This window comes from Alosa pseudoharengus, unplaced genomic scaffold (genome assembly GCF_046254945.1).
Source record: "Alosa pseudoharengus isolate Yale_2024_CS ecotype anadromous, Long Island Sound unplaced genomic scaffold, YU_APseudo_1.1 YU_APseudo_1.1_scf_6, whole genome shotgun sequence".
Classification (NCBI taxonomy): domain Eukaryota; kingdom Metazoa; phylum Chordata; class Actinopteri; order Clupeiformes; family Clupeidae; genus Alosa; species Alosa pseudoharengus.
This window is the reverse complement of record NW_027468848.1, coordinates 6622070-6648517: the sequence shown is the minus strand read 5'-3', so window position 1 is coordinate 6648517 and position 26448 is coordinate 6622070. Positions and strand designations below refer to the sequence as shown.

General features: G+C 41.5%; 2 protein-coding genes across 4 annotated transcripts; one reads left to right on the top strand and one right to left on the bottom strand.

Annotated features, from left to right (window-relative positions):
• Positions 1 to 72: 72 nt before the first annotated feature.
• LOC143106705 (hereditary hemochromatosis protein homolog) lies at positions 73 to 17707 on the bottom strand. Of its 3 annotated transcripts, XM_076271132.1 has the most exons (7): positions 17532 to 17707; positions 9551 to 9802; positions 5388 to 5666; positions 3315 to 3602; positions 2678 to 2791; positions 2316 to 2363; positions 73 to 303 (listed from the first exon to the last, which is right to left on the bottom strand). In XM_076271132.1, exons 1-7 carry the CDS (start codon positions 17587 to 17589, stop codon positions 287 to 289), a joined length of 1056 nt encoding a protein of 351 aa, XP_076127247.1. In that variant the 5' UTR covers positions 17590 to 17707; the 3' UTR covers positions 73 to 286. The 3 variants fall into 3 exon arrangements, with proteins under 3 accessions (XP_076127247.1, XP_076127248.1, XP_076127249.1); XM_076271133.1 differs by lacking the exon at positions 5388 to 5666 and having other exon boundaries at positions 17532 to 17705; XM_076271134.1 differs by lacking the exons at positions 5388 to 5666; positions 9551 to 9802 and having other exon boundaries at positions 17532 to 17699.
• Positions 17708 to 21753: 4046 nt separating this feature from the next.
• Positions 21754 to 26131, top strand: LOC143105919 (tripartite motif-containing protein 16-like). The gene is made up of 6 exons (XM_076270060.1): positions 21754 to 22347; positions 23103 to 23198; positions 23369 to 23602; positions 23912 to 24071; positions 24214 to 24261; positions 25484 to 26131. The coding sequence occupies exons 1-6, from the start codon at positions 21754 to 21756 to the stop codon at positions 25996 to 25998; spliced, it is 1647 nt and encodes a 548-aa protein (XP_076126175.1). The 3' UTR covers positions 25999 to 26131.
• The last annotated feature ends 317 nt before the right edge of the window (positions 26132 to 26448 follow it).

Sequence of the window (26448 nt, the reverse complement as noted above, 5' to 3'; positions counted from 1 at the left end):
ATTGTGCAAGTGAAACGACCATTTTCCATTTATAGGGAAACATAGTCAGCAATTGGAAAAATAGTCATGAAAAACAGTGAAAATGTGTTTTTACCACAAACATATCTCAACATATCTTAACTTTGAACATTCTTTTCATGAATTATAAGGTTGAGATTGAAGGAAAACAAGGATGAGCTTAAAAGGAACAATTCTCAAACAGTGTTAAATACATCTCTGAAAGATTATTTGCATGAACTTGACATGAAGCATCTTTACGATGTGTTTTTTGCTCCATCATTTCTCTTCAGTCCAGATCTGCACCTACAGAGAAGATCAGAAAAGGAAGGCGGAGCAGTCGTCTTGATGATTTACAGACAAATAATCAGCTCACACACATTTCAAACACATTATGATCTCTGCTCACTCCATCACCCACTTGTACTGTAGCGCTCACATCTCCTGAAATGAGTCGTCTTGATGATTTACAGACAAATAATCAGCTCACACACATGATTTACATTTCCTGTTCAAATCCAAATGTGCTACTCAAACTCCCAATCAAGACGCAGGGGAACAGCCATACCAATAAATCCTAATAAACGCCAGCATTCAGTAAAGCATCCTAACAAGTCTACTTCAGTGATCAGTACAGCATCCAGCAGCTCATGCATGTAAGGGATGCAGGCAGGGTTGCCAACGATTTGTGAAGTCATAGTGTGTGTGCATACATTTTTTCCCTAAACCTAATTAAAAAAATGTCTGTTCCCTGACTCTTTTGCTATGTATAATCCCTGATTTAGGCCTATGTAAAAAAAACTAATAGAATGGAAAAGTTTCTTCAAAAAGTACAATTAATTTATTGATTACACTTGAAAACAAGACCAGTGTTTTTACCCCGTGGCATGGGAGGATTATTAGCCACTGCGGCCCTGGGCACAGACGTGAAAAGGGCCGCCCTGCCCACCTGAAAAAGGTAGTAGCTCAGCAATTCTAGGGGGGTCCGGGGGTATGCCCACCCGGTAGATTTTTTTTTTTTTTTAAATAACCCTTTAAATGATGACTTCTGGCGAGTTTTGTGGAAAGAAATGGACAGATTGAGACTTACAAATATGGATGTGTGTATGAGTGTACGTATGTATCAGGGATGGAAATAAAATATTTTTTTCCACCTACCATTGTGGCTGGGGGATTCCCAAATCTACCAGCCACTCAACTTTTTTACCAGCCACTAGAGATACAGTATGAACATTTGATGAAAAATCATGACCAAAATTATCACGGTTATTGGTATTATTGCGATATGATTAAAATGTGCTGACTTTTTTTCTAAACCTCAATGTTGGACAGAACTCATAATTGGCCTGCCCTTCATGCCCAGTAGCAACAAAACTAAAGGACAACAGAACAGCTAGTGTCATAAAAGTGGTGTGGCTCCTTAAAGACACAATCCACTGGTGTGAGTTCTGGAGCCATCCAACTTATACTCTATTCCTGATATTCCAGCCTATATCATCTAATTTTAATATTATATCTAGGCTATATTTAACATTTATTTTTTCTATTTGGCCTGTTATGAAATCATGCATTGCCCAATTTAAGCACACTTTTTTTAAGACACTTAAATACATGCATGCTTAGCATTTTGTGAAAATAAAAATTATGGCTACATAGACAAACTCTTAGCCATGAGCTGTATATCCTCTGATTTTAATATTTACAGATATATAGGTATTTAAGCACAGCTCAGCTCTGCTGTTTATTCTGGTTTACGGTTTGTCATGTAGTTGAACGAAAAGTTTGTGAGATAGGGTATTCCACCCTATATGAATTGAGATGAGCGCAGAGCTGTATAGCCTATGATTATTTCTTGAAAGTTAATTTTCTCGCGAACCGTTTATCACAGCAAATAGCGGCTATAGCCCCGTATAAAAGTTATGATATCTGTGTGATGACAAGGCTAGCCTACTTTGTGAGTAGTTCAACAGAGAAGAATGGGCGGCCACACTTTGCGTCCGTCTGCCTCATAAATAGCAACGTGTTGGTGTCGCGGACCGGATTAAAATAGTCAGCGAATCAACAGAAAACTGCGCTGAGACCTAGGCTACCTGCTGTTGGTCTAAAGACATGTATGCCTTAAACTCGTCTCTTGTTATTTAGAAACAATGCTGTGGTCTAGTCTAGTCATCAACAAAAAATGAACGGATTGCAAAAAAAAATATAAGAAGAATGGATTTGGCACCTCAGGCTCAGTCCCTCAGTCCCCTGATTTTGTGTCAGAGCCACTGACAATTTAGCTGAGGTGTGTGTGTGTGCACCTTGTAGGAGCTACTTACTTGGAGTGGACAAGTAGGTACTCGACTGTGATGCCTGGGAGCTCTGACCTATGATACAGTGATACATTACAAGTCAACAAGTGAAGGATACGGAACATAACACCACAAAAACATTTATAAACCCATGTGTTCATCTAACTGGTTCATCTGGTTCACCAGGCTATCTTCACTATAGCCAGTTAGAACCACAGTAGCCATTGATTTGCTGTGCCTGTGCCTCCTCCTCCACCACCATATAATGATAACAAAGGTGTACTGTACCTGTGCATCTCCTCCTCCTCCACCATATAATGATAACACAGGTGTACTGTACCTGTGTGTCTCCTCCTCCACCATATAATAATAACACAGGTGTACTGTACCTGTGCGTCTCCTCCTCCACCATATAATGATGGTGGCTCCAACCACACACACCAACAGTGCCACAGCCGTCACAGATGACAATATGGTTGTTGTTCCTGGATCCCACTCACGCTCTGCCAGCAACAATAAAAAAATATGATTCATATTATTTTGTATTCTACCAGTATTTATTGCTATTATTGTAGATTATTAATATTACAATACAGTAACATTAAGGCTCGGTGGTAGTGGGGGAGGGGCTTGAGGGTTTTAAACATTCAACATTTTGGCTAAGTCCCCTTAATCTGCCAGACTTGCCGACTGAAGCAAGTCAACACAAAACATACTCATATAAGTATAAGTACTCCTGTGAGGGAAATTTGGTCTCTGCATTTATCCCAATCCGTGAATTAGTGAAACACACTCAGCACACAGTGAACACACAGTGAGGTGAAGCACACACTAATCCCGGTGCAGTGAGCTGCCTTCAACAACAGCGGCACTCGGGGAGCAGTGAGGGGTTAGGTGCCTTGCTCAAGGGCACTTCAGACGTGCCTACTGGTCGGGGTTCAAACCGGCAACCCTCCAGTTACAAGTCCAAAGCGCTAACCAGTAGGCTACGGCTGCCCCAACATGACATCTAGATCCAGGTAATACCTAAGCCAATGTCCAGCTTGTTGTCCAGACTGAGGTGTTCAGCTGTGCAGGTGTAGTGGTGATGCTGTAGTTCCTCTGCGCTGAGCTCCAGGCTCTTCCTCATCTGGTACGTCTCATCTCCATTAGGTAGCAGCTCCCCCCCAGTGATCTGGTGGTCAGACACAGGCTGGCCGTCTCTGAGCAGGGTCAGGTTGATGTGACGGGGGTAGAAATCAGTGGCCAGGCAGGTCACTTTGGCCACTCCAGAGTCTGGGAGTGTCTTCTGGAGGAGCCTAACTCTGGGCTTCACTGCAGAGGATGAAACTTAGTCATAAATAGCACAAAGCAATAATCTTATGACTCTGTCATGAACTTGCATGAGGCTACCTCTCATGAACACTTCCCTGCCCCTGCCTTCCATCAGACCAGAGATAACACACACATGCATACAGCACCAGAGATAGCACACACATGCACACAGCACCAGAGATAACACACACATGCACACAGCACCAGAGATAGCACACACATGCTTACAGAGATAGCACACACATGCATACAGCACCAGGGATAACACACACATGCATACAGAGATAGCACACACATGCATACAGCACCATAACACACACATGCACACAGCACCAGAGATAGCACACACATGCATACAGCACCAGAGATAACACACACATGCATACAGCACCATAACACACACATGCACACAGCACCAGAGATAGCACACACATGCATACAGCACCAGAGATAACACACACATGCATACAGCACCATAACACACACATGCACAAAGCACCAGAGATAGCACACACATGCATACAGCATCACAGAACAAAGATAGTTTAAACAAAAACTTCATTAACAATGTATTAGTCAGGCCATCCATCTACAATATATCGATGGGAGGCCCAAGCACAAAGATGGGATAACGTTGCAAAAAGGATGACCTCATGTACATCAAAACAACACATCAAACCAGATGTAAGGAACAGAATGCAGCCCAGCTCATATATTAGGCCTTTTCAGACCCTGACGCTTGGCTCTTTGAAGCTCAAAGGCAGGAAACTGGCTAGGTGCTTCTGTAGGACTGGGTAGAGTGATCACTGAGAGTATTGTGAATCAGCCTTATGCCAGTACTGTGTGTTTCTTGTGGCCATTTGTGAGAGTGTCCTGTGTTCCTGTCCTTGAATGGTCAGAATTCAATGAGAGCCTGTCTATGGACCTTTTGCTTATCATCAGGTGTGTGAGGCCTCTGAAGAATATCCCAGACAAGGGGGGAAGTTTGAATTAAAGAACAATAAGAGTGACCAGACCTGATGGTGTTACAAGAGGCCACGTCACTGTCCCCCCTCTTTCCTGCAACATATTTAAGTCAAGGTCAAGGATATTCCCGTTTCAGTAGAGAATGCTGGTGAAACCCTTGCTAGGGTGACACAAACATGTTCCTCTCCCTTGATGTTCAATCGCACATCAATAAATTATGTCCAGTCGGATGCAGCGCTCCCACAAGCACAGAAAGAGAGACAGATAAACGATGTCCAGTCGGATGCAGCGCTCCCACAAGCACAGAAAGAGAGACAGATAAACGATGTCCAGTGGGATGCAGCGCTCCCACAAGCACAGAAAGAGAGACAGATAAACGATGTCCAGTCAGATGCAGCGCTCCCACACCTCAGGCCCCTGCACTACCTGCAGTGCACTCCCATTTCATATCCCTGTTAAATACAACCGTCTTCACTGGCACTTTATCTACCGTGACCGACACCAATCAGTCCCAAAACCAATTTGTCACCACACGCCAGCTCTCCATTGCACTGATATTATGACCCAGCCATGACTCTGCATCCATGCACACGCCAGCTCTCCATTGCACTGATATTATGACCCAGCCATGACTCTGCATCCATGCCACGCCAGCTCTCCATTGCACTGATATTATGACCCAGCCATGACTCTGCACAGCTCTCCATTGCACTGATATTATGACCCAGCCATGACTCTGCATCCATGCCACACCCTCAGTCTGTCAGTCCATTCACTGGTCACCACAACTCTATTGGGGAAGAGACGACTACAACTTACCTTTTCTCATCACCTCATTCTTCTTAATGTGAAGGCAATTCTTCAGGGCTTTAATACAAATGGGGCCGTATACGTTTGCACACAGTAACTCATGAGTATTTGTTTCAATATGATTCCACACTGTGGACCATACACCTTCAGACTGTAGAGTTTTCTGCTGCAGACTGAATTGCCACTCTACATTATCTGCTCCGTTAAAAGCACCTCGAGATAGCAGTGGACCAGGGATGCCATCGTCTAATAGCTCACAACCAGACAATTCCTGCTGGACGTGTATTCCTTTGGGAAAGAACAACAAAATGCATCCACATTTCAGCCTTGTGTACATTCTTTGGAATACTACGTGCATGTGTGTGTGAATAAACTTACATTAAAGGTGCTCTAAGCGATGCTGGGTAACGTCACTTCTGTTGACTTTCAAACAAAACAGAGCGCTAGCTCGCTACTTCCTCCCCCTCCCTCCCGTGCTGCTCCTGTGCAATTGAAACTCCTAAAGGCGCATCTCGTCTGTGATTTGCTGGAACAGTTTGTTATGTTTTTATGGGCTAGGTTTGCCCATGTTTTTTTTGTTGCAGTTTTTGGAGCCTGGGCTGTCTACAGAGATCACGTTTTTTTACAGTGTATTCAGGACACAGACAGCTAGCGGTTGGTTAGGAGATGTTTGCAGTAAGTGACATAAAATGTTTTAGGTTAAAAAATGTGTGGCATCGCTTATAGCACCTTTAAAGTGTAACTCTGGCAAAAATTGACCCCAGGGTGTTATTCTGCATGAAAACACATCAAATAAACCATTGATCAACTATTTTTGGTTGATCAACCACTACAGGCCCACTACTATACGCTATAGCCCCAAATCACAAACAGTGGAATAGCTAAGGGCGGTGAGCCAAACGCTTCCCAAATAGAATTTTTTAACCAGTAATATTGTTCAAAACAGCACCAAACCTAGTCAGTAGCTTGCTCAGGGCCCAGGGTCAAGACTGTTAAGAGGGTCAGTGACAGATAAGGGTTGGTAAGATGACAAATTCAAAAATATTTTTAAAACTTTAAAACAACACATGCCTGAGGTTTGTTAAAGTGTATACTTTGTATTTCTGTTGTATTCATATTATTCAATATGACGTTTATACATTTTTTTTTACAAAAGATAGAACTGACAGCCTGTTAAATTGTCAAATGGTGTAACCACAAAAAATGACAAATATCTAATATTTCACACCTCCTAGAGGTCATGCAATTGCTCTCATGAAATTAGTAGTTTATTTAGTAATATCCTATGAGAATATGTTTTATTATATTTATTTCTAAATTTAAATTATATAGGGTTTTCATTGTACTGAGCAAGTCCATATGCTGAAAACATCTTGTTTTATGTTATTCTTTGACCATTTGAGTAAAAATGGTTTAAACAGCCATTATTACGGTGTAGTAGAGTATTAAATCATTATCCATATTAATCTTTTTGTACAATATTAGTATTTTAGACAAAATACTGGTTACACCAACTGACATAAATCAGTTACACCAACTGACCATAAAACGTCTACAGCAATAGGACAAGAAATTGACACAGAAAATAGGCATCAAGGTAAACTGAATTGGATATTTTAATATATATTCATATCATTCATCATATTCCATATCAAAAATCATTTCATAACATCAATGAAGAAACAGGATTAACCTGTGTTCTATTTGATTTCAGTTCAGTTCTCATACAGATAAGAGAGATAAAGGGCCCTATTTCGCAACACAAAAGCCGGCGCAAAGCGTATTATTATCCTGACGCAAAGCTTTTTCCTATCTTACACTTCACTTTTATTAAACAATGTGCCCCTGTGTGGCAATCGTTGTCTTACACCATCTAAAAAACATTACGCCACAGACCAGGGAAAACTATAGCGAAAGGCGCATATGAAGCACAGCTGAAGACGCACTATCACGAGATGTAAGCAGCAACTTCTGCAGGATAAATGTCCTTAGGTTTTTTATTCAGTCATTTGAACATTATTGGGGCAAGTATTGATTTTGTCAAGCTAAGTTTTCGATGGTAACCCATTGTCGGTCAATAGTGAAAGTAATTAACTGTGTATAACTGTTTTGTTGTTGACTACAATGAAGTTAGTTTCACTTTGCCTATGTGTTCAAATGACAGACGAGTGCAGATGTGTGAAGCCTATACTCTGCTAGGTTTTAGTAAAGCATGGTTTAGTGTAATACCTGTTTCACCTGTTGCACTGCTTGCTGTTAAACGGACTGACAGATGTCATTCTCATTGGTTTAAAGGATGTTACACCCAAAACACACCCATGACTAAGAAACATAAGAGCTGCCTTTTTGCGCCAGGTGCCTGACATTTGATAACAAAACCACCCTGAATGTGGCCTGGACCTAAATGTATTTACGCTATTCGCTAGTGACCATGCGTTTTAGATCGCTAAAATAGGGTCCAAAGTGTGTTTGAAAAAGAATAGTAGAGAGTGAAAGAGTGGGTATGATAATTTCTTAACAACCAACCAACAGCAGGATGCGTTCACTTGCGCTCTGTGGCGAGACACGTTTTCCTTGCTTGAAAGTGGCATCTATTGGGGGACAAGAAGTACACTTTATTTATAATAAATGTATTATATTGTTTATCTATAATTTAAACATACTATTTACATACATCATAATGAAATATTAAAAATGAACTATGGAAGCTTAAATTTAAAATAAAAAACTTTGACATTTCAAAAATCGCTTAAATTACAATGTGATTAAACCCTTTTAAAGCTACTGTTCATGCTAAACAGTTAATCACTATTTAAATTATAAAAATAATATAATTGGCACCTAAAATGACATACTCTTGGACCTGAATCTGATCAAACTGGTCTCAAACAGAAAGGAGTCAAATGGTGTAACCGGTTACACCATTTGACATTTCTACTTAAAAGCAAAATTTGCAGGCATTATTATGGACAACTATGTACACACTTGACCTTTATGTGAATATTCAAACACAGTTTTTACATTAAATTCAATATTTTATGATTATTATGATTAATCAATATTTTCAGGAGGTCGTAACCTAAGCTTGCTTGACCATGGCCTAAAACACTATTTTGTTACTTTTTAAAGAGTTACTAACCTTGACTCATAGCAGTGTGGGTCTTCAAGGGTCCTTCTCTGATATAATTTTCTGTCACATGATCTTGTTACATAATACTTACAAAATGGCTCCTTAAATGGTGGTTACACAACTTGACATTTCAAGTGGTTGATGTGACAGACATGATTCCCCATATTAATGAAAACATTCAGAACAATGGGGTTTCATTACTTCTATTAAATATAGAAAAGTTCTTGTGCAAGATCATGCCAGATTATTTTAGAAGGGATTCTGGAGAGAATTTCACAAAAACATGAACCAAATAATTACTCTTGCTGAATTTTTATTTTTATTTTTTCAGCAAGTGTAATTATTTGGTTCATGTTTTTGTGGTTACACCGTATTGACATTTTTACCCAAATTCAGTTAATACTCTCTCAAAATGTATAAATCCAAAACTTTAAGATTAGGGTTTGATGAAAATCATGTTTGAAAATAATTTGTCAAATTATTTTCACATTTTAACAATTTTAAATGTATCTAACCCATATGTACACAAAATAATGAGTGTCACGTCATTGACCTAAGAACAGTTACCAACTCTCCCTACCAGCTTCTCCAACCCCAGCACGAATAATAGATTAACCAAACGTGACAGTACAACGATTCCTTGCGATACTGGGATTTGGGGCTATAGCGTCCCGGGGCAAGCTCTGTAGTGGTTGATCAACAAAAAAATACTGTCTCCACGGCTTATTTGATGTGTTTTAATGCAGAAAAACACCCTGGGGTCTGGAGTAACACTTTAAGTGTTATTGGGATAGGTTCTTGTAGATTTAAGTACCACTTTGTTGGAATTCTACTTTTTGTCAATTTTCAACATAACTGGTTACTTTGCAATAAGGGGGTACCAAATTCATCAAGAGCTGATGCCACAATGTCGATGAACATTTCAGCACAACTATTCCAATTCAAAAGTATTTTTTTTATTTTTATTTACTATTGAGTATAGACAGGGTAGATTCCTCTTTCAATGCAATACAATGTCTCAATGGAGGCACCACATACTTACCGCCCGTCAAGTTAAGTTGGTGTTTCGAGAACAAGGCTATGTTTTTTACACGTCTATACAGGTCTCCAAAGACAAGGTTAGCAGCTTCTTGTGTAATACATTCAGTGTGTTTAGACTGTTGCTCTCTCAAGTTGTTCACATTTGAATCGTAATAGAATACTTGGATGTCATCTAGCATCCCCACTGTGATGAACTCTGGGAACGGCGTGTCTCCAATGATGAGGGTGGAAAGAGCCCACAGAGAATGAGCGCCTGAAAAAGGAAGTACTATAAGCACATGAACTCTGACATGAAAATGGAAACGCTGAACCACGAGACTTTCACCCAGGATCCCTCCACTTGCTCATTAACACATCATTCACTAGCATCAAACCCTACACCTCACTTGCTCATCAACACATCATTCACTAGAATCAAACCCTATGTTACGCATCCCCTGTACTTAGTGGTCACCCAATAGTAACTCCGGCTTGGCTGTGACCCTGCTAATTATCTCTGGGCCAACCCATGTCCTGAGATCTGGCTGTGGTCCTATAAAACATACCTGTGCACAGGTGAAGAGGATGCTTGAGCGCATGCCTGAGATAGATGGTCCAGCCCACGCCTTTGTTCCTGCTCTCGCCAACTGAGCTGCACGGTTCCTGCTTCTCACGGACGCCATTAACTTGGACTTTAAACTGACAATTATTTATTTTTAGTTATTGTAAACTCTGTTTTTGTATTAAAAACCCCTAGACTCGAGCCCTCTGGCTGTTGCTGTCTCATTTATGTTTCGAATTGAGGTTCAGTCCGTAACATAAGTGGGCGCTCGTCCATTCTTTTTTCCCCCGAGGCATTTGTAAAGGCTATTTCGGCGTTAATCGTTTTTGCGGGACCTTTCCTGAAGATTCAACGACTTTTTGTAAGTTTTGCCAATTCTGTTTTTGTGTACACCCTTAGGAAGGTAATCACTGTTTGTTGTTTTTCTTTATGTATGGTGGTAGCCCTATTTAGCACGCCTGGGTTTGATGATTGGCTGCCTATAGTCTATTGTTGAGCAAACGGGCCTGCACGCTAGGTAGTGGACCCATTTAGACCTTAGACAGTGAGGTATTTAGGGCTGTTTTCTTTTGCTTTGCCCCCTTTGGAAGTTAGTATTGATCTCCTAGGTGTTGAGGTTTCTCGTATGAATTGCCGTTTTGAGATACAAGTCGTTTTGTGAAGTTCTGTGAACTTTTTAGTTGTTGATCGCACGCTGAAGTTGTAGACCGATATTTTGTTTTTTCCAGTCCTACTGGTGTTTCGTGTTCCTATACTTCATTTTTGCCGGCTGTGCTGGTGTTTTGTGTTCCTATACTTCATTTTTGCCGGCTGTGCTGGTGTTTTGTGTTCCTATACTTCATTTTTGCCGGCTGTGCTGGTGTTTCGTGCTTTAGAAGGCTTTTTGTGGGTGGACCTGTGGTCATGATTTTTTTCTTTTGTGACCACTTTTGAATTTTGAAACTGATATTTTTCGTAGCCTTTCGATCAGTTTTTGAAAATGTCAGTGACTTTCCTTAGTCTTGATAACATTCAAATTTGTGCAATATTTACCAATCAATTTTGTTTGCATTTGTCAAAAATGTCATTAACAGGTGACTTTGTTGCGGCGCCGTCTGTGGAGATACTGTTTCAATGCTCGAAAAATCAGCTATGAGATTTGTCCGAGAAATACCAAGTGCATATTTCTAACACTGAAAAGCATTTAAAAGACACCACCTTAACTGCTTTAATCGAAGGTCTTGTCGCGCAGACTATCTTGCCCGAAAGTGCGGCTGAAGCAAAGCCACCACAGAGTAGCACTAAGGAGCTTGAACTCCAGATTTGCTTGCAAGAACTCACTTTGCGTGAAAAGGAGCTAGAGAATGACCATGAGAAGTTGCGTGTTTCAGCTCGCCAGGAGGAGCTTAGAAATTCACTAGAATTAAAGCAATTGGAACTTGAGACAGAGACGATGATTTTCAAGTCAGCCGATATGTTAAAATGGTTCCTGACGTCACCAGGAGGGAGGTGGAAAAATACTTTCCTCATTTTGAACGTGTTGCAACTACTTTAGAGTGGCCTAAGCGATATTGGACACTTTTGCTGCAATGTGTTTAAAAAGGCAAAGCACAGGAAGCTTACTCTGTTCTTCCTTTTGATAGCTCTGACTATAAGGTGAAGGCCGTTGCTGTAAGGGTAGTGTTAATTACAGAGCTACATTTATTGTGACAAGCCACCATTTTGGGGTGGAAGTGTTACGCATCCCCTGTACTTGGTGGTCAGTCACCCAATATTAACTCCAACTTGGCTCCCCCTGTTGGTAGCTATGGCCACAAACTTCATTCAGAGCGTGCCCCTGCTAATTATCTCTGGGCCAACCCATGTCCTGAGATCTGGCTGTGGGCCTATAACATACCTGTGCACAGGTGAAGAGGATGCTTGCGCGCATGCCTGAGCTAGATGGTCCAACCCACACCTTTGTTCCTGCTCTTGCCAACTGAGCTACACGGTCCCTGCTTCTCACGGATGCCATTAACTTGGACTTTAACCCATTTACTCCTAAAATGCCTGCTAAAAACGCCTATAGAATCCTATGGAATTCTAGACTAAATAACCTTATTTCCTGAGGGTTTTCTGAAAACATACAAAAAATTGTCAACGTCTACCAAAATTTAATATCTAAGCCTCTGTAGCACCTAGAAACATGAAATAAAAAGCATGCTGCGCTACGCAGCATCCAGCGGGAGGGTCAATGTTGCGCTACGCAGCATCCAGCGGGAGGGTCAATGTTGCGTCATGCAGCATCCAGCGCGAATGGGTTAATGATTAGATCATTATTTTGTCATCTGAGAAGATAGTTATGACTAAACATCTCTACAAAAAAGTTCATCTTATTCTAACTCAGGCTGCTCCTCCTCTACCTCTTGATCCTCTTCTTGTCTGTCTTGAGATTGAAAATGAGCTATAGGGGAGAGTGGGGTGAGTTGTGCCAGTTTTTACTTAAAGTGACTTTAAAGGGAGGCTATGATAGTAATGCTTCCAACTACAATATGAACATATATTTCAGGATGTGGTGCATCTCTGGGAACAATCACTTTCAATCTGAAATATAGTATTTAAGAGATATAGCTTTCTGAAAAAAAGTGGTCTTGTGGCACAACTTGCCCCCGGTGCGGGGTAAGTTGTGCCTTTGAAGAGAATGCATTGGGGTAAATTGTGCCATCGATTATTGAAGTAAAACAGTATATTTTGATCTCAGACACTGTAATGCTTTATAAAAGCTAGACAAATTCAATACAAAATATAGCCGCAAGCGGCAATGGTGGGCCCGAGCACCTGCGGGCCGCAAGCCGTGACATGTCGGAATCCAACAAAGCACTGATGTGGTGTGTGAAATGTACATATTTAATGCGTGTGCTATTTGCTTTTGTATTTTATTTTCTGCCACATTTACTCGCTTGGCCAGGTGGGGGCGTAATGCAAGGCAGGCCCATTGGGTGTCATCATAATCATAATATATATTAACCTGAGAAATTTCAGACCATTCATTTTAAGCAAAGAACATTTCTGATACACTTTTTGGTTGGCCAGATGGTGGCGCTATGTTAGGCATGAAAATTACACATGTGAATATCATCACAATAATGATATCCAAAATGTTTGTAAACTTTCAGATCAATAACTTAAGGCATTGTCCATTTCTGGCACATTTACTGCTTGACCAGGTGGTGGCGCTATGCCAGGCAGGCCCATTGGGTGTCTGGATATCATCATAATCATAATATCTATTAACCTGAAAAGTTTCAGACCATTTATTCAAAGCATAGAGCATTTCTGGCACATTTCCTGCTTGGCCAGAAGGTGGCGCTATGTTAGGCATGAAAATTACACATGTGAATATCATCACAATAATGATATCCAAAATGTTTGTAAACTTTCAGATCAATAACTTAAGGCATTGTCCATTTCTGGCACATTTACTGCTTGACCAGGTGGTGGCTCTATGCCAGGCAGGCCCATTGGGTGTCTGGATATCATCATAATCATAATATCTATCAACCTGAAAAGTTTCAGACCATTTATTCAAAGCATAGAGCATTTCTGGCATATTTCCTGCTTGGCCAGAAGGTGGCGCTATGCTAGGCCTGTGAATTACGCATGTGAATATCATCACAATAATGATATCCAATATTGTATAAAGTTTCAGATCAATCACTTAAGGCATTGTCCATTTCTGGCACATTTCCTGCTTGGCCAGGTGGTGGCGCTATGCCAGGCAGGCCCATTGGGTGTCTGGATATCATCATAATCATGATATCTATTAACCTGAGAAGTTTCAGACCATTCATTCAATGCACTGTGATTTATGACACATTTCCTGTTTATGTGGTGAGATATTAAAATCTTATCAAATATATAAGTTATCAAAAATCCATTCACAATTTAACATCAGTGACATCTTGGCATAATATTTGCCAAATTTCAAATGAATCTGACAAACCGTCTAGGAGGAGTATGTTCAAATTGATCATATGGCATCAGTATAATTGTCATTCTTTCTGTTGCCAGTTGGTGGCGCTATGCCAAACATGCATAATGGGCATGTGAATATTATCATTAACATGGTCTTCAATGACCTGTGAAATTTAAAAAATTTCAAGCCATGCATGGTGAATTATGACACATTTATTGTTTATGTGGAAGGGTATTAAAATTAATAATTTCGCCATTTCGTCAAATTACAACATATAAAAAAAAAGCTTCACAATTTATAATCAGAAACATCTCGGCGTCATGTATACCAACTTTGACATGAATCGGATCAACCGTCTAGGACATACATGGGCAACATACGGCCCGCGGGCCACATCCGGCCCGTGGGCTTTCCCTGACTGGCCCGCGTAAAGTCCGTGAAAGAACAATAGTCAAGAGCCTAGCATAGAGATAATGCACGCAAATCAATATCGTTGCTTTTATTTTGAAAGCGACTGCTATTTGTACGCCCATACATTTGTGCGTGGATGCATACGATGTAAACACCCTCACTGATGTGCTGGTGAATAGAATTTATGCTTCTGCGTCGACACAATGCAGTTGCCTTTAAGTCGGCGTAAACCTTTCAAAGTTTTGTGTCTCTTATGTCTGCGTCACTCACCACCGCAAAGGTTGTCAGAACGAACTCCTGCTGCTTGTTGGAGATACGAAGTGTTAATTTCAAAACGTTACTGGCAGATAGACAGTTTACATTTGGATAACCCCGTCACTGTAACCTAAATATGTCAGTTTATTTGCAAAGCTTATGTTAGCGAACTAGTATGATGCTACTACCCACAGGTTGCTTGAAGCAGCCGGCTCAACACACAGGGCGAGTTGACCAATCACAGTTTTGTGCATAAAGTTAAAGCAAAAACATAGCCTACATTTTTAAAATAGTTTTCTTTGTGCATGTTGATTAACTAATGACAGCCTACTATTGTCTGCTTCACATTTTCATAGTCTAATTCTGCATAGAGTTAATTTAATGATGGTAATGATGGTAATGATTTAATGATGAAATATTGCTGAGTGTTAATGAAATGGTGGCACAGGCCTATGGTTGCACTGACTCCTTCACATTTTCATGGCCTAGCCTAATTATATCTATATTGTAGTACTTTTTTATATCAGCCTTTGAAAACTGAAAAAAAAAAAATGTCAATGTCAAAAAATAATTTTCGAGAATGAGGATTAAATACTGGACATAGATTAAATAGCCTATTGCTGTTTTTCCTTGGTCTCCCTCACATTTTCATCTGTTCTTACGAGTAGTAAACAAAACCATATGATTTACTTAATGTTATACAAGAACAGAATAGAATTGGACAGAATTGAGTTCAGACTTGAGTTCGGTATTTTGGGTCCGGCCCTCCTCAACACTCCCAGTTTGTCATGTGGCCCCTTGGGGAAATTAGTTGCCCACCCCTGGTCTAGGAGGAGTACGTTAAAATTGATCATGTCCACTACGCACAAAATCTCAATTACCTCACTTCCTGTGGGCGTGGCTAATGGCATGTTAATACAAAAGTTGTTTGTTTTTGGGAGTTACATACACCCACCAAATTTGGTGTGTGTATCTAAAACTATATGCCAACCACAAGTCACAGTGACATAAGGGGGCGCTATGGAGTTCCTGGCCAACGCCCGGTGCCAAGCTTGTATCCCTGTCTATTCACTGTATCACTTAATGTGTGTGTCAAATTTCATGCGTTTTCACCCATGGGAAGAACCTCTTTTGGCATCATGATTCATCACATATTTCATCACATATTAGTCTGCACAAAATTCCAAATACCTCACTTCCTGTTGGGCGTGGCTAATGCATTGTACATACGAAAGTCGTTCATCTTGGGGAGATACAGACACCTACCAAATTTGGTGTGTGTAGCTGAAAGTATATGCCCACCACGGGATCAGTCATCTAAGGGGGCGTAAGGGGGCGCTAGCGAGTCTCTGGGCCATACCCGGGGCCAAGCTTTTTTACCTAGCTGCTTTGTGTGACACCTGATGTGTGTGCCAAATTTCAAGACTTTTCGATTATGTTAACCACCTCAAAATATTTTCCGACAACGGGATCAGTCACCTAAGGGGGCGCTAGCGAGTCCCTGGGCCACGCCCGGGGTCAAGCTCTTGTACCTAACTGCGATGCGTGACACCTGACGTGTGTGCCAAATTTCAAGAGTTTTCGACCATGTTAACCACCTCAAAAACAGGAAAGCAAAAAAGTAGAATAACAATAATAATACTCGATAATAATAATCCTTACAAAAACAATAGGGCCTTGCGCCCTTCGGTGCTCGGGCCCTAATTACTCATTTAAGGTTTATTTAAAGTTATTTTACAACATCAAAGGCCAATTTTCTACAAGCCTATTGCGCCACACGAGCACATCAAAGGTCATTTTCCATTGTCACACCAGTTTCATCCATGTTGTAGATCTTGTGTGGAGGGAAGTCATACCTGAAATGAGATTAAAGTTTTGTTGATCAGAGAAGTTTACAGCAGATTTAGGTGGTTGGATGTGGTTGTGTAGATGTCAACTCTGCCACTGCTACCTGATGATGTTCCCCCTCTCCTTCCCAGGCTTCCTGGTCAGTGTGTGTGTGTGTGTGTGTGTGTGAAGTTCACAGCATTTCATGGGACTTTCGTGGAACATTACTCCTAGTGCCTTTATATGTTCTGCCAGCTCCTTCTCCATACAGTATGCCCTGCTCTGTGGCATGATGGTATATTTCTATTTTTGGTCTTAAGAATGTCACATAGTTTTAGTGATAAAATGTAACCCAGGCCCTTTGGCACAAATCACCCCAACCCCACCATTTTGGAAAAAAATGCATCATCCATCAGATTTGAGCTAACATCATGCTAGCTGTATAGACTCATAATGTAGCTTACCAAAGCACTAAAACATGTGTGAAATGTTTCAAACTTGTCTATAACTGTTTTGACACAACAATCAAAAAAACATGATCATAGAAATTTTACTTTGAAAGGCAAAAAACAGTTCTTTAAACTTAAATGTGCTTACCTCTCATGCAATGAGGCTCTCTTCTCTGCAGGATGATTGAAATGGCTGAGTCTTCAAAAATGTGTGGTCACATGACCAATTTCTTCTATGGTTTCCTAGAAATAGGGGGTGGCACAACTTCCCCACTGGCACCAATCACCCCACTCTGCCCTACTACCACACATGTGAGAAACCCCCCCAGGAAACTCTTCCTGTCATGCTTCTGTTTCAGCTGCCTCCACTGTTTCAACTGAGTCACTGAGATTTCGCAATAACCAAGAGAAGAGCGGTTATTATGCCACATTCGCTAGTTTAGACTTATCCAAACAAAGGCGGTAGAATTTTCATGTGTAAATACCAAAATGTCACTAGCAGAATCCCCAATGTGTGTACCAATACAGTGCAGTATTTTGGTTAAAAATGTGAAAGCAGCCTTACCTGATTTCACAGTCAAGAAAATCTGGAATGAACAGAAGAGGAACAGTAGTCTCAACATGGTGACACATGTATCAAGCGCTGCTTTCAGTTTTTCTGATGGAATGTCGTGTTTCTAGTCTCTGCCTCTTTCACCCCTCAGCACTTCATGTGAGATTATATTCTTTACTGAAATATTTTGTTGGGAAGAACTCCACCCACACTCAGTAGCGGCTCCTGGGTTGACAAATAGGCGGGGCAGAGTCTGATGATCAAGTTTAGAAACAAAAAAAATTGGCATAGTTCCAGGTCACCGGCAGCTGGACGCACACTATGGAATCCCATAATGTTACCACTTGCGTGAACGTTGAACTGAACGCAACACATTTTTTAATAAAGAACTTGAACGTGAATTAGTTCACATTATGTGTCATGAACGGCAGACATCACTGTAAATGAACGTTGGAATTTGTTTTCCATTGAAAACTGAGTGACATCTGTTTTCTCTTTTGAAACGCAACGAGAGAAAGTTCCTCCCTCCTGTATTATCGCTGGTGCCGCTTAAATCATGTATCACCCACCAGACAGAAATGGTTTTGACATTGTGTGCGCAATGCATTGCGGGCAACGTAGTGTCCGGCTGAGAATAGTTGAATAGCATACTGGATTCCGCACAACGTTACCCGTGATGAATTGCAGCAGAGCGGGGTAGGCATAGCAACGCCGCGTAGCAGGCAACGACGAGAGCGCGGAGGGCTGGAGGAGCGAGAGAGAGAGAGAGAGAGACAGACAGACCAATGACGAGAGTGAGAGAAAGCGCTGCAATTTTTTTTAAAAATGGCTAGTGGAAGTGATGGCACGGATACTGGTCTACCTTGTCTGTACTGCTGCAAGTTTCATCACCTGGTAAGAAACCGAGTGTTATAAGCAAATGTCTACAATGAGCAGCTTCAAAGAACGTATAGTGATTTCTAGCTCGTAGTGTGAAAAAAGTATTTATTTGAATATCTCACGAAAAAAGTAAAATGAACTGAACTTTGAACTAGTTCAGAATTAAAATTGTGAACTTTGAACGTGAACTGTTCACTTTGAGCATGTATGAACTGAACTTGAACTAGTTCAGAAAAGCTGTGAACTGGCACAACACTGACCGGTAATCAGCTCATTAGCTCAGATCAATGGAGAACTAGCCTCGTGAGACCATCCTGATCTCGTGTGCTTCAGATTTTCACTCGCAGATCAGTCTGGCATCTCTCCGATAAAGAAAATTGTGAGCAGTTCGCCAAACGAACGTCCAATCAGCGTTGGTTTTGAGGCGGGTTTAGGTGTGACGCAACGAGAAGCTACTGTTCAATCTAAACAACATGGCGACTTCCATGGATGAGATGAGCATAGCTATCGCTGAAGTTTTATCTGAATATTCTAGTATTCGTGAGGAAGCTAGGAGTCTCTGCAATGTTGCTGGGAGTAATGAAGGACATAGACATGGCCAGGCACGGCCAATTCCAGCTAGTGTTTGGTAGCCCTGAATTTTAGTTACTTAACGAGAAGGAATATGCTTTCATCAGAAGTGTAGCCTAAGATGAAAACTTGGTGGGGATTGTCGTTGATGAGGTTCATGTCACATACAAATGGTAAGTTTAAAAACGTTAACGTTAGCTACTTACCTAACTTGTATGTTAAAAGATGGCATTAGAAGAACGCTTCGTTGATCTGATTGGTTGATTGGCCCGTCTATCACCAGCATAGGTGGTGATAGACAGATGGTTTCTCCAATCAGCTAACCAATATTTTCGCCCCTTCCCAAATGTTCTCCAACGGAAAGTTCCCAGATGGATATGCGGAGCAAATGCGAAGCAATCCATCTGGCGGAGTCAGGTTAGTGGAGAACTACTTTGGGGGAAAAACTCAAGAGGGAAACAAATTAACGTTAGACCGAGAATTCGTTGCGAAATCAAAATTCCACTGGAGCTCCAAACGTAGGCTTCACGCCACCTTACACCACTGTTTACAGCTCTCATATAGTCAAGTTCAAGTTGTTTTTTTTTTGGGGGGGGGGGGTTTTATACCTTTTAATGCGACAGGATAGTGGAGAGTGACAGGAAGTGAGTGGGAGAGAGAGTCGGGGTGGGATCCGGAAAGGACTACGGGGCGGAAATCGAACCCGGGTCGCCGGCGTACGGTGCAGGTGCCCCAGCCAGTTGCGCCACGGCTGGGGCCAAAAGAAATTATAAGTAACGAAATTCTTGTGTTCAAGAGCCAGCTCAACTTGAAAGAGTAAATTAAAAATAGGCTATTCGTTAAAAAGGTAAATATTCTGTGTGTATGGGGGGGTATACCCTTATGGAATGGGTGCTTGTGTGTCCACCGTGGTTTGTATAGAAATTAATATTAAGTGACACACAAGGCAATTTGCGCAAAGTTAGAAGCGGCCTTATCCTGGACAGTATGTTTTGCACAAAGGGACGGGACATCACGTATCTTTCTCATGTTGGCCACTGTCTGTAACCCTGTGTGCCTCCACGGCATCCATTGTTCTTTTCTGCAGCTGTGCATAGAGCACATCTACACGGGGCATGATCTTGTAGAACAGGTCTAAAAGGAATAAAAACTCGGGTTCTATTCGAGAAAACACTTTAGCCTCTGTAACTGAGATTGTATCAAAATCTCCAGATGTTTCAATTGTTTCGAAACACTCCAAAATGCTCTCTGTTTTCAAAGAGAGTACAGACAGTCCGGCTTCCAAAGTTCCAACGCGTTTGCGATGAACGTGGCAGCCGTCTCCCCACTATCCCATCTAATACTGCAGATCTTTTTAGAGATCTTGTGAAAAAAGCGGAGAAGCCACCAAGATCCGAGAAGAAAACATGCACTGAGAATGCTGCTGACGCAGCCTTTTCCATCACCACGTTCAATTGATGTGCATAGCAATGTACAAAATGCATTAGGATCTTGCACTTTCTTACACACTCCATCAGATGCTCCTCTCATGACATAGCCCCATCAAATGTCTGTGCAATCAGCCTTAGCCTACTTTATTTGTGTCACTCTCAGGTGAACAAACTATACCAAGCTGCCCCAAAAGCAAGGTTGAGATCAATTCTGCATTCGTCTGCCCATCAATGGATTTAAAACAGAAAAATCGTTCTTGCACAGTGTTAGCAGAGTCTATGTAGCTAAACACTACAACTACTTGGCAGTTGGTGGACACGTCTGTAGTCTCCTCTGCTTGCACAGAGAAGAACTCTGCATTTTTCAAATCAGTTATGATATGATCCTGCATTACATCCAACATGCAATCCAGTAACTAATTTTGAATGGTCTTAGAAGTACATTTGAACACGATTTTGCACACTTACACTGTACGTAGTCCTCATCGAGTTGTGCTGCAATATTAGCTTTCCCCAGGGTTCACCCTTTATTACGACATCCCGTTATTATGACAACCCTCTATTACGACATGCCTCTATTTAGACATGCCCCTACTCCGATTTTTTTTAGTACCGCTATTCCGACATTACCAATCCTCATTTTCAATGTATCTCTGCAGTTCCTGTATCCTATCAAATTCCAACATCCTAGATGCATGGATGAACTGTAGTCATGTCATCTGCACCTGCAGCTAAATCAACAATCCACCCGCCATCCAAACAATGTTTTTCCCAATAATTGATATCGGCACACATTTCAGTCAAAACCTTAGGCGATTTTGAACTGGCCATGTGAATAAATGTTACACATTATGTAAAACACAGGTAGCTCTCCTCATTTTATTCTCTAAGCTCTCAGGGGAAAACGGTCGGAAACTCCATGCATCAAGCAAACTCTGTGCGTGCAGGCCACCTGTAGGCTATTAATTAATTAACGGCCGTCAATCAATGGCCAATTGCGCAAAAACGGGTGGAATTCTTATGCTCCAGTAGCCTAAACCACTTCAGTGAACGTTCAAATAACCCCCACGATGCAAGACTAAACCATGTGATAGGCTTGGCTTAAACATCGTTTTACATTTACAGCCAACACACAAAAACGAAGCCTATACAGTGAAACGACGACTAACCCATTAGTGCTATCTTATTGGTAATATTTGTCAATGATAGTAGGTTGGACCTAAAAGGCTTCTACCCTTGGACGCCGACAACCTCTCATACAACAGATTTGCACGCCGATTAAGAAACGTAATTAAGGCAGGTGTTGTCATTCACACAGGCCTACCTTCGTAAAGTCTTTGTATATGCGCAAAATAATGTCAGAGGCGATATCAGCTAACCAGGACCTTTTTGTTACTTGTCCTATTTGTTTGGATCTGCTGAAACGTCCAGTGACTATTACCTGTGGACACAACTACTGCATGGGCTGCATTAAGAGCTGCTGGGATCGGGAAGATAAGAAGGGAATTTACAGTTGCCCCCAGTGCAGACAGACGTTCACTCCAAGACCAATTTTAAACAAAAATAATGTATTTGCTGAGCTGGTGGAGCACTTTAGAAAGACCAGAAATCAACCTGCTGTTCCTGCTCCTGTTGTATGTGCTGGAGCTGGAGATGTGGAGTGTGACGTCTGCACTGGGAGAAAACTCAAAGCTGTGAAGTCCTGTCTGGACTGTCTGTGGTCTTACTGTGAAACTCACTATAAAGCTCACAATGAACTTCATCCTGGAGGAAAACACAAGGTGGTTGATGCCACTGGTCAGCTACAGGAGAGGGTCTGCGCCCAACATGAAAAGCCTCTGGAGATATTCTGTCGCACGGACCAAACTTGCGTTTGCTTTCTCTGTATGGTGGATGAACACAAAGGCCATGACACTGTGTCAGCGTCTGCTGGGAGAAAGGAGAAACAGGTAAGGACAGGAGTTGTGGTAGGCTATAACATGGATACTTTGCAACTGGAATGAAGCAGGCTATAGACTTCTGTAGTGTCCCATTAGACAGCAAGTTAGAAAGCAAATAATAACTGCATTTAATCCCTTCTCTCTATTGAAGTCGTAAAAGCACATGGTCACATCATAGTAATGAGATCATCAGTAACATTAAAGATCAAAACCTTACTGTATGTTCATTAGCTCTCCCTGATTAATCAGTTTGTGCTTGAAGAATGAGGACCAGGCAGGGCCAGTTCTACTATATTAAGGTGGTTGGGAAACATAGCAGGGTCAATTCATAGACTGTACAGAACTATAGTTCTATATATACAGTCTATGGGTCAATTCTACTATATTAAGGTGGGCTGGTAGAAATATTGGGTGGGAAACATAGCAGGGTCAGTTCTACTATATTAAGGTGGGCTGGCAGAAATATTGGGTGGGAAACATAGCAGGGCCAGTTCTATTAAGGTGGGCTGGTAGAAATATTGGGTGGGTAACATAGCAAAGCAGTCAAATTGGATCAAAATTGAAATAAACACAAACAGCAGGTTGAGATGGGGCTTTAGGCCTGTGCTTCAGAGCTTCACAGATGTCCAACCGAAAAATGTGTCATCCTCCAAAACAAATAAAAAAGTTTGTATGGGTGGGCAAGACATAATGTTTGGTTGGGCTTAGCCCACACCTGACTCATGACAACTGCAGTATAGATGTGATGCATTTGTTCAACATAGACACACTTGGGAGAGACCCAGAGGAAATTTCAGCAGAGAATCCTGGAGAGAGAGAAGGAGCTGCGGGAGCTGAGGAAGGCTGTGGAGACGCTCAAGGTGAGTACTGACCAGGAGAGGACAACAGCTGGCTGGAGGAACCATCTCAGGCCTCAGTTAGGGACTAGTGCTCTCGTCCAGTTAGCCACACTGTGGGTAACAGGCTTTGTGGAAGAGCTGAGTGAGGGCTGATTAAGACGGATCACATGTTTTTGTGTGTCTGGTATCAGAGTTCTGCACAGACTGTAGTGAAGGACAGTGAGAGCATCTTTACTGAGATGATCCGCTCCATTGAGAGAAGGCGCTCTGAGGTGACAGAGCTGATCAGAGCTCAGGAGAAGGCTGAGGTGAGTCGGGCTGAAGAACATCTGAAGCAACTGGAGCAGGAGATTGCTGAACTGAAGAGGAGAGATGCTGAGCTGGAGCAGCTTTCACACACAGAGGAACACATCCATTTCCTCAAGGTAACGGTTGATTGATTATGAGCATGACTGCATTAATTTACCTCATAATTGACCTCATACAGCACTTTAACAGACCCCATGCCCTTTCAGATCTCCAAAGAAGGTCTACAAATATATTTGATTGAGTGTTAACAATGAATTTGCATAATGTACAAATGTATTTTACTAAGAATGTAACGAGTGCCCCCACATTCTAACATCCTCACCTCTCAATCTTTCTTTCTTTCTTTTCCCCCTTCATCTTTCTTTCTTTCTCTTTCCCCTTCATCTCTATCTCTCTCACTCTCTAAAATGTGTTTCTGTATTTAGACTTTCCAGTCACTGAGCAACACACCTGAGACTAAAGATGTGTCCAGGATCTATATTAAGCAAAGCCTTTCTTTTGAGGCTGTAAATAAATCTGTCTCCTGGCTAAAGGGGTGGCTGGACGTTTTCTGCAAAGAGGAAGTCATGAAGATATCTGCAGCAGGTTGGTCATACTCCTGATATTCCTGACGTATACTGTAATTCCACTGATATAAAAACTAAAGCTTACATTGATTCAATGTTGACATTTACACCACTTAGTGTTATTTATAATATGATTCTTTCCATCTCAATAGTGACTAAAGTCCAGGCTATTTTTTCTGGACATACAACCAGAGAAGAATTCATACAATGTGAGTTTTGTCACACACATTTTACATACTTCAAAATTCCAGATCAAAAGTCAAATTACTCTGCAGTTACATTTTCAGAATAGTCTCCCAGGTTTGAACAGATCAACATTTATTGTGGGTATTACAGTTCATGGGTAGAGGAAGCAAAGTCTCCTCCACATCTCCACATAATCATGATTCCTATAACAGCAGGCGATTGGCCTTTATTTTGTGTCGACCCCCAATCTAAAATCCATAAAACTACAATGTATAAGTGTCCTAAAATGGCCATCTTTTCAAACATCCTTTTATTACTGAAATCAAACTGAATGTTACCTTTTAGTGGGCGTCAAATTGAAATGAATGAGCAAACGTGTCATGGGGGTTCCATTCATTTAATTTTTAGCCATTTTTATTTCTTAACTATTTGAGAATTCATATAAGCAGCATAACCTTTCTTTATAGCTTCAACATTAGTTGGCACATCAGACAGTAGAAGAACAGACACATTTAATAACATGCCGGGCCTAATTAGTGTACTTGCAAGGAAGGAAGTGATGTTTACAAGTACACTAATTAGGCCCGGCATGTTATAGCCCTTTCGCAGTTGACCGTTTTAGCATTCTAACTCAATACTGCACCAATTTTGTAGCCTTAGTGTAAATGTAAACAAATAGGGCCAAGGTTGAAATAAAAGCTGGAGTGCTCTTTTAAGTTGTGTTGGTACCTGAAGTCTGAACATTAAAACATAAAGGCATTTTGAATGCCAGATGTGAGACTCATAATATCCAGCAGAGCAGATGCAGGCCCGATTGCCCTGTAGATTTAGCCCAGTCCAGTCATTTTGATGCTGCCAGGGTTTAACTGACAGCAGGTCAGGTTGAGTCCATACAGAAGGAATGTCCTCCAGTAAAGATGGACGGGTCACTCCTGTCCAATTGCATTAAAGGTTTAGACTGTGATTCTGGTCAAAGGTTATTATATGAACTGAACAGCTAAACAATGTACACCCCTGTAGGCAAAGGCGGGTGCAGGAATGTGTGTGTCTGGCCCTTCAGTATGCTGGGGGTTGTGCTACTAGGTGAAAAGTACACATACAAACAGAACACAAATCCCATACACACATATGGACAACCCCAACATGCATTAGTCCTTGGGTGAATGTATATAAAGTCAGACACACACACACACACACACACATTATTAACATTGAAGTATAATGTGTTGTCTTCTCCTTCATCAGATTCCTGTTACTTCACACTGGATCCAAACACAGCTAATAGAAACCTCCATCTGTCTGTGAGGAACAGGAGAGTGGAGGGGAGAAGAGAGCTCCAGTCATATCCTGATCATCCAGAGAGATTTGAGGAGTGGTATGAGGTACTGTGTAGAGAGGGTGTGTCTGGACGCTGCTACTGGGAGGTGGAGTGGAGTGGGGAGGTTGATATAGCAGTGTCATATAAAAGCATCAGCAGGAAAGGATGGGGTGATGGCTGTTGGTTTGGATATAATGATCAGTCCTGGAGTCTGTACCTCCGCAGGTCCTGCTCCTATTTCTGGCACAATAAGGAAAAGACTAAACTCCCTCTAGTGGCCAGCTCCAGAATAGCAGTGTATGTGGATCGCAGGGCAGGAACTCTGGCCTTCTACAGCATCTCTGACACAATGACCCTTCTGCACAGAGTCCAGACCAAATTCACTCATATACTTTATCCTGGATTTTGGGTAGGCGAAGGATCATCAGTGAAGCTGTTGTGAGTATTCTCAGTTGGGTATTGGTCTGGTATGAGCCAGGCTAGGACCCTGCTGCAGTAGGAGGCATTAGTGTTTCAGCTTTGGGAACTGGGGTCAGACTCCTCACAAACACATTGAGGAGAAGGAAGGGTACGTAGTGTAGCACAACATAACATAAAACATAAAAGTCCAAATTCAGTTAAATGGTCAGAAGGGTTTTGTAACAGAAACATAAACATTACACATTAGGATTCACTTTCCCACAATTCCCATTAATGCAAAACTTTGTGTTACTCACACCCACTCAATATTTTCAAAGGTTTTCAACTCATACATCTTATTTTACTAGATTCATGCAGACTAATAAAAAATAAATGAATGCATTTTTAAATACTGAATGTAATCAGCTGTGATAAATAAAAGGTTTGTTTGTCATCTGTGTCCTATTGTATCCTTAGACAGCTCCCTTGCCAC

Bases quoted from the DNA above. Each gene is read 5' to 3' on its own strand.
- LOC143106705 (XM_076271132.1), bottom strand. From the start codon at position 17,589: ATGTTGAGACTACTGTTCCTCTTCTGTTCATTCCAGATTTTCTTGACT. The intron at 5,667-9,550 runs GTAAGTATGTGG...TCTTTCCCAAAG, and splicing joins CCAACTTAACTTGACGGGCG to GAATACACGTCCAGCAGGAA. The intron at 3,603-5,387 runs GTAAGTTGTAGT...CATCCTCTGCAG, and splicing joins GAATGAGGTGATGAGAAAAG to TGAAGCCCAGAGTTAGGCTC.
- LOC143105919 (XM_076270060.1), top strand. From the start codon at position 21,754: ATGTCAGAGGCGATATCAGCTAACCAGGACCTTTTTGTTACTTGTCCT. The intron at 23,199-23,368 runs GTGAGTACTGAC...GTCTGGTATCAG, and splicing joins AGGCTGTGGAGACGCTCAAG to AGTTCTGCACAGACTGTAGT. The intron at 24,262-25,483 runs GTGAGTTTTGTC...CTCCTTCATCAG, and splicing joins CAGAGAAGAATTCATACAAT to ATTCCTGTTACTTCACACTG.